This window comes from Rhinopithecus bieti, unplaced genomic scaffold (genome assembly GCF_001698545.2).
Source record: "Rhinopithecus bieti isolate Rb0 unplaced genomic scaffold, ASM169854v2 scaffold_25288, whole genome shotgun sequence".
NCBI lineage: Eukaryota > Metazoa > Chordata > Mammalia > Primates > Cercopithecidae > Rhinopithecus > Rhinopithecus bieti.
In genome coordinates this window covers 617,627-625,833 of record NW_016811567.1, presented here as the reverse complement: position 1 = coordinate 625,833, position 8,207 = coordinate 617,627, and the positions used below count along the sequence as shown (strand labels likewise).

Here is an 8,207-nt window from a genome sequence, read left to right as displayed (position 1 = left end):
CCTCCCTCCTTTCTTTCTTTCTTTCTTTCTTTCTTTCTTTCTTTCTTTCTTTCTTTCTTTCTTTCTTTCTTTCTTTCTTTCTTTTTCTTTCGTTCGACAGAATCTTGCTGTGTTGCCCAGGCTAGAGCGTAGTGTTGCAGTCTTGCCTCACTGCAACCTCTGCCTCCCCAGTTCAAGTGCTTCTCCTGCCTCAGCTGCCCAAGTAGCTGGGATTACAGGCACACGCCACTACACCCAGCTAATTTTTGTATTTTTAGTAGAGACAGGGTTTCACCATGTTGGCCAGGCTGGTCTCGAACTCCTGCCTCAAGTGATCCCCCCACCTCAGCCTCTCAAAGTGCTGGGATTATAGGCATGAGCCACCGAGCCCAGCCAGCATATTTTATTTTATCTCTGTTGAAGGTTCTGTTTTCTTGAGGCTGTTTTTTGGGACTAATCTACAAACTCAAGGAAAACAATAATATTATTCAAACAAGCAAGCTTTTCTCTAACATGGAATTAATACTGTTAGAACCACATTTGCGTTTCTGGCACAGATAGATCATTTAATCTGTGATCTTCTCTTCTCTCACTAAGTAAACTAAAATGACTTTTGTATAATATATTATGTAACATTCACAAAATTAATTGAATCTGGTATAACATTTCTGCCCCGGGTGGGCTGTTTTTTGTTGTTTTTTTTTTTTTTTTTTTTTTTTTTTTTTTTTTTTTTTTTTTCCCCTGATGCATTACACAGCTCTGGGGCTCCTTGGTCTCTGACTCTCCACTGCCTTGTGTTATAAGAGTGAGAGCCAAGGGAACGGTGGTATTCACAGCTGTGCCAGTTTTTCCTCTGTTGGCTAAACTTTTAGAGGCTGAGTAAGTCACCCCTCTGTAGTCTCACATGATGAGGTCGGAACAGACAGAATGTCATCTTGTGAGTGAAACTTGAATCACCTATGTGTACTTGCTCTGCACATGAGAGAAAGTGCATGCAGAACTAGCCCTTCTTGGATTAATAGCATGGATCGTCTCAGTGGGTCAGAGTTTGAAGGTTCCCCCACATTTCTATTTTAGGAGTTAAATAAAGGTTATCCACTCAGTATTTCTCAAAGTATGATTGCAGACCACATTCACCGAATTAGCAAAGGCGCTTCTCTAAACTGCAGGTTCCTAGGCAACCTAGGGAATCAGATCTAGGGCTTAGGACCTAGAAATTGACATTTTAAACAGGCTCCCTAGAAGCACTGCACATGTTTGACCCAGACTGCGAATGCCGAAATGATCAACATGAGGGCAGTTGTTCAACCTAAACTTTGCTGCATGTTGGAATCTCTGGTGATCTTTTAAAAATTCGGATGCCTGACTCCCATTCTCAGATATTAGGATTCATTAGGTATGTAGAGCAACCTGGGCATCAGGATTTTTCAAAACTCCCCAGACCATTGTAATGTATAGCAGAGTTTAGGAACAGCTGCACTAGAACGCATCAATTAATTCCTCCAATTTCATCTGCAAATTGCCTCAGATCTATTCTACCCAGGGCAAATAAAATTCTGGGCCACTATGCAGATGAGGATTTAAAAGCACTGATTTCTTTGTATGTTATTTCTTGTGTGTGATTATGGAGAAGGCAGTGAATTACCAGATGGGATACTAATTCAGGGACAAGGATATGGGTAACTAGAGATTTGCTCATATCAATATAATAGAGGAGTGTCTGTCTCTGTTCCTTACTGCTACTCCCAGAAACTGATTTTACTCCACTGTATCCTACTTCAGACTTTTCCAGCTATGGTTTGTAACTCATTATGGGATTCTTAAATCAGGTTAATGGCTTGTAACCAGCATTTTTAGTGGAATGGAATGGAGAAGAATAGAATAGAATAGAATAGAATAGAATAGAATAGAATAGAATAGCAGAAAGCACATCATGCGCATGCGGCAGGGCCAATAACTGTTTTGTGAACAACATATATCTTACTGTGGTTCATGGTAAACAAACAAACAAAAAACCTGGTTGGCATCCTGCCCTGCATGATGTTGTTGCAATGTGATTTCATTCCTCTCTCAATCTCATTTTGCTCCCCCCTTGATTTTCCCAATTGACAGGGATTTCTAAACCTCTTCCATTGAATGGAAAGGACAGCTGTAACTGAAGTTGGTGGCTTCATTCCATTCATTTGGAAAACACAGAGATAAAAACAAGCCAGGCACATTGCACTCTTCCTGAAAAAGTGTCATCCCTTGGAGAAGGGCTCAGATGCTGAATGCACAACTTTCTCTTTCAGAAAGAACTGGCATCAAACCCATTCTGCCTTCAAGTTTTGAGATGCAGAGCTTTTAGTTCCTCTGCTAATAGAGCCTCGTTTGAATACTCTGCTTGAAAGGCAAAAGACATCTGCCTCAACTTCAATCAAGGAAAAATAGACCAACTGTACAGCAGGCAGAATTTATGATGACTGGAATTTTGTCTATCAATGGATGTAATTAATCCTTTGGCTTGAGGGCAATAAAATTTTGTCTTAAAGTAGCAGATCCTGCTCCATCAAACCACAACTCAACAGAGAGTAAATGCAAACATGTATCTATATTGAGAGATGGATTTTACTCTGATTAGAAAGACGAAGGAGGGTTTTGGGGATAAACAATAAGAAAATTGCTGAGCAGAGCTGAGCCAGCCAGAAGGAAAAGCGATAGCAAGAGAAACTGTAGGCAGATGCAACGGCAGGATAAAATAGCTATGCCAGGGGTGTGATGGGGCTTGAGGAGAGCATGGCATGGAGACAGACACGTGCAGGGAACCAAGTGGTGGGAGGACAAGCCCACTGAGAGTGTTGCCAAACTGTAGCAGATCAGTAACTATCATTAGCATAGCCTCAGCAATGGCAATAATGATCATATTCTGAAAAAAAAAATTGGTCTCTGCTTAAAATGGCTTGAAGTCCTGATAAGGGTGACATTCCGTTTCATAACAAATACTTTTGGAATGGACTTGACCAACAATCTAGAGATTTTCTTTCAGTTGACGAACTTTGATTTCCAAAGGTGTTACTTTTGTGAACCCCAAAATCTGAGACAGGTCTCAGTGAATTTAGAAAGTTTATTTTGCCAAGGTTGAGGATGTGTACCCATGACACAGCCTCAGGTGGTCCTGATGACATGGCCCAAAGTGGTCAGAACAGTTTGGTTTCATACATCGTAGGAAGACATGAGACATCGATCAACGTATGTGAGATAAACATTGGTTCAGTCTGGAAAAGCAGGGGACAACTCAAAGTGGGGAGGGGGCTTCCAGGTCATAGGTAGATAAAAGACAAATGGTTGCATTCTTCTGAGTTTCTGATTAGCCTCTCCAAAGGAGGCAATCAGACATGCATTTATCTCAGTGAGCGGAGCAATGACTTTAATAGAATGGGAGGCAGGTCGTAAGCAGTTCCCACCTTGACTTTTCCCTTTAGCTTAGTGATTCTGGGGACCCAAGATATTTTCCTTTCACACTTTGGATAAATACGATGTGTGACCCTGCAAGGAATAATGAAAATTATTCTGCTTATATATTCTTAGAGGATACATTAATGTCTCAGTGATTGTCATTCATCTTTCACAGCACCTAGCAAAATACTCAAAAAAGTTGTGCTAAAAACAAAATCACCAGCTCTTCTTGCTCTACTTGTCCTCTTTCAATCTCTTGCTTTAGTGTTTGCACCAAATAAACCCTCACTCTTGCCTTCTGCATAGAAGCTAAGAAAGGACTTGCTAGCACAATTTGATCCATACTTCTGAATAAAAAATAACCAGAGATAAAGTTATTCTTTGGTCAAATGATAGAATGAAGCCAGTATATAAACGGGATCATTTTTGAAAATTGCACTCTAGGTTTCAAGAATATCACTGTTAGACAATTGATATGGGATATGTGAGAACAGGCTACACAGCAAGTCTTCCATAAAGCCAAGACAGATCAAGTTTATTAACTTCATCCAATGAGATTTAACTGGCCAGGCATAGTGGCACATGGCTGTAATCCCAGCACTTTGGGAGGCCAAGGCAGGCAGATCACTTGAGCCCAGGAAGTTCAAGACCCACCTGGGCAACATGGTGAAACCCAATCTCTACAAAAAATACAAAAATTAGCCAGGCATAGTGGCGTGTGCCTGTAGACCCAGCTACTCAGGAGGCAGAGGTGGAAGAACTGCTTGAGCTCAGGAGGCTGAGGCTGCAGTGAGCCAAAGATCACACCACTGCATTCCAGTCTGGATGACACAGGAAGACTCTGTCCCATAAAAAATTGAAAAAAAAAAAAAAAAGATTTAATCATGCTCTGCAATTCTTTGAAAAGCAAAAACAGATTTTTTAGATCGTGCAACAACTCTGAGATGCACTGAGAAACAAGAAGAGAATTACCAAGCTCATTTTTATTTTATACTTCCAGAGAGAGTGCCATTCTCCAGACATGCAGAGAACCCTTCTAAGCTAGTATAAACAACCCGAATGTTATCTAAAACTAGTCTCCTATTGGTAAATATTGGCTTTGTAGTTGTTACTTTGCTTATTTCAGATCCTGAATAAACAGGACCTTCAGTTAGTGGGACAGTGATTTTCAAACACCACTATATGTCAGAATTTTCTGCACAGCTTGGAAAACATGCAACTGCCTAGACCCAATTCTATTAAATCACCCAGGAAGGTTTAAAAGAATGCTGATGCCTGGCCTCATCCTAGATTAATTGAATCAGAATCTCTAACGATATAAGACCTAGCCATTGTTTTTTTGTTTTTTGTTTTTTGTTTTTTGTTTTTTTGAGACGGAGTCTCACTCTGTCGCCCAGGCTGGAATACAATGGCACAATCTTGGCTCACTGCAACCTCCGCCTCCAGGGTTCAAGCAATTCTCCTGCCTCAGCCTCCCAAGCAGCTAGGATTACAGGTCCCTGCCACTATGCCTGGCTAATTTTTGTATTTTTAGTAGAGAGTGGGTTTCACCATGTTGGTCAGGCTGGTGTCGAACTCCTGACCTCAGGTGATCCACCCACCTCAGCCTCCCAAAGTGCTGGGAATACAGGCATGAGCCACCACGCCCGGCTGCCATTGGTATTTTCTAAAAGTACCCCTATGAGATTCTAAGGTGCAGACCTGGATTGAGAACTCCTGCCCTACTGAGCCTGATTTAGTAGTCGGGGTCTGGGTCCAGGCCTCTCCATATTTAATAGATATCACAAGTGATTCAGATCTATGGCCTTTGGATCTTATTCTTAAAAACAATGGCCTAGGTCACGTCAAAGATCTACATAACGCCAAAGCTCTATAAATTGATGACTCTCAAAATGGGCATACCTCATTCCTCCTTTGACATATATTTTTTTTTTACTGTAACACTATCTCTTAAATAAAATTTGGCCTGCATCGTAAGGAGGGAGGATTATTTATTTATTTATTTATTTATTTATTTATTTATTTATGAGATGGAGTCTTGCTATGTTGCCCAGGCTGTTCACAAACTCCTGGCCTAAGGAATCCTCCTGCCTGGGCCTCCCAAAGTGCTGGGATTATAGGCATGAGCCACTGCACCCGGCAAAAGGATTACCTTAAATAGGACAACCAGATTTGTTAACTGATTACAGATGGTTAAAGATAGAAAAATGTGTTATATTAGGGCAAAAGTTGATTTTCGTCTGAATGTAGTATCAGAATTCCATAAGCAAATGATTGCATTTCTGAGGGAAAAAAACCCAAAAATTAATATCTAATAAAAATCAGTTTTAGAAATGTTTTAATTCAGAAAACAGTATTTATATTAAATCATAATTAATATTTAAAAGCTACTTAAAGAGCCAAGGGGGTACATACCAGGAGAGTCATTACAGCATTATTTTAGTAATAAAAAAAATCAAAACAACTTAAATGTCTTAAATGTCTATTTAAAAAGGAGCTAGCTAAATATTATATATAATTAACAATGTTAATATAGAGAGAGCAGCCATTAAAAGGAGTTGCTGCTGCTCTCTATATATTAATTTTTTAAATCTTCAAGATATACCTGAAAAATAGAAGCAAATGGCAGACACATATGAAGTATAAAATCTTTTATGTTTTTAAAAATAGGCCTGTATGAAAATCCATGAGATTTCTCTGGAAAGATACACAATAAACGGATCATCGTGATTTCCTCCAGGGAGGGAAACTTTGTGACTGGGAAAAGGAGACTTTCACCACTAGCAGTCCTTTGGCCCTTTGGGATTTTTGTGCCATTTGAATTATTCAATCTAAATTTCTAAAAAGAAAAGATCGGTCAGGCGGCGGCTCACGCCTGTAATCCCAGCACTTTGGGAGGCCGAGGTGGGTGGATCACCAGGTCAGGAGATTAAGACAATCCTGGCTAACACAATGAAACCCCGTCTCTACTAAAAATACAAAAAATTAGCTGGGCGTGGTGGTGGGCTCCTGTAGTCCCAGCTACTCCGGAGGCTGAGGCAGGAAAATGGCGTGAACACGGGAGGCAGAGCTTGCAGTGAGCCAAGATCGCCACTGCACCCCAGCCTGGGCGACAGAGCGAGACTCCATCTCAAAAAGAAAAAAAAAGATCAAGTGTAAACTGCAAGTTTTAAAGTGCATCTTGTTGCAAACAAACCCTGGTATATAGTAGGCATTCAATAAATGTTTATTAAATAAATCTGTTACCTTATTCCTCTTCTATTATTCAGTCATTCAATCTCCTCTTCCCTTGGTGTTTGGGGGAGGGAGGAGGAGGCAGAGGATAACTAAAGTTTCACATAATATGCCTTAGTGCTTTGTGGGTGCTAAGTGTGTGCTAAGCATTATGTTAAATAACATCTTGACACATATTCATCATCTCAGGTAATTCTACAACATCCCTGTGAAGCAAATATTATCTCTCTTTTACGGATGAGAAAATTGAGGCTCAGAGAGGTCACTGCAAGCCCAAGCAAATTGCATTTTATACACACACACACACACACACACATGCACGCATATACACATGCACACACACACACACAAAGAAACCCTTTTTTGGGGGGCGGGGAGACAGTCCCGCTCTATCACCCAGGCTGGAGTGCAGTGGCACAACCTCTGCTCACTGCAACCTCTGCTTCCCGGGTTCATGCAATTTTCATGCCTGAGCCTCCCCAGTGGCTGAGATTACAGATGTGCGTCACCATGCCCGACTAATTTTTGTATTTTTAGTAGAGACAAGGTTTCACCATGTTGGCCAGGCTGGTGTTGAACTCCTGACCTCAAGCGATCCACCCACCTCGGCCTCCCAAAGTGCTGGGATTACAGGCATGAGCCACTGCACCCGACCACAAAGAAACAATTTTAAAGCATGTGCAAAATGCTATGGGGACGATGAAGATTAATATACTCTTTGCCCTTCGAAAGGGTCATAGTAAGGGAAACATTTAGGTGTAATATTACTGTGATGCAAGCCAAGAGCGAGTACCATGTGGGAACTTCAAAGGGAAGAGATCCCCCAGGAAACAGAAAGAAGGACTCAAGAAAGGCTTCAGAGAGGAGAACGTGATTAAGCAGGACTTGGAAAGGAGAGATCAGGAGAAAAGTCATGTGAATTACGTGTTCGGCACTATGCCACGTGCTTTGTATACATTCTCATATTGTATTATTTTAATCATAACAATTCTAAGCATTATGGTTCCCAACTTCAGATGCCTAAACCAAAACCTAAAGAAGAAATTTCCCCATATGTTCTAGTTCACATTTAATGTCTCCTTACCTCCTGATGGCCTCCTCTATCAGGGATTTTATATAACTTTTGGGTGTGCATGTATATGTATGTGTATGTGTGCTCACACACACACATTCCTTAACTCTAATACAAGTATAAACTACTTGAGACAGGAACCTTTATTTCATATTTCTTTAATATCCCCTCATTATATGCTTACATAAAGATGCTGAAATGTGGTAACATGTTAGTGTCAAACAGTCTGTATACCTACCCATTTTTATTTTTTTGTAAAGGTTTTATGACAGCAGATGAAAGGAAATTATTCAACCACCTCAAGTCTCCTCATCTGAAATATTGGGTTCCATTCATCTGGTTTGGAAACCTTGCAACTAAAGCCCGGAATGAAGGTAGAATCAGAGACAGTGTTGATCTGCAATCATTGATGACTGTAAGTATATCATAAATCACAAGAAAAAGGTGCTAATTAGAGACCAAGAGGGACCTGGATATAGCACATTAG

At 40.6% G+C, this 8,207-nt stretch overlaps 1 protein-coding gene across 6 annotated transcripts in view; it reads left to right on the top strand.

Annotated features, from left to right (window-relative positions):
• BEST3 (bestrophin 3) overlaps nucleotides 1-8,207 on the top strand; it is a 46,174-nt gene that overhangs the window by 12,953 nt on the left and 25,014 nt on the right. For 3 of the 6 annotated variants that reach the window (XM_017894077.1, XM_017894076.1, XM_017894078.1), the window contains one exon: nucleotides 7,981-8,135. In XM_017894077.1, coding sequence (XP_017749566.1) covers nucleotides 7,981-8,135 — 155 coding nt within the window. Of the gene's footprint in view, nucleotides 1-2,270; nucleotides 3,631-7,980; nucleotides 8,136-8,207 lie in introns of those variants that run through there. The other 3 variants (XM_017894081.1, XM_017894080.1, XM_017894079.1) reach the window with 2 other exon arrangements.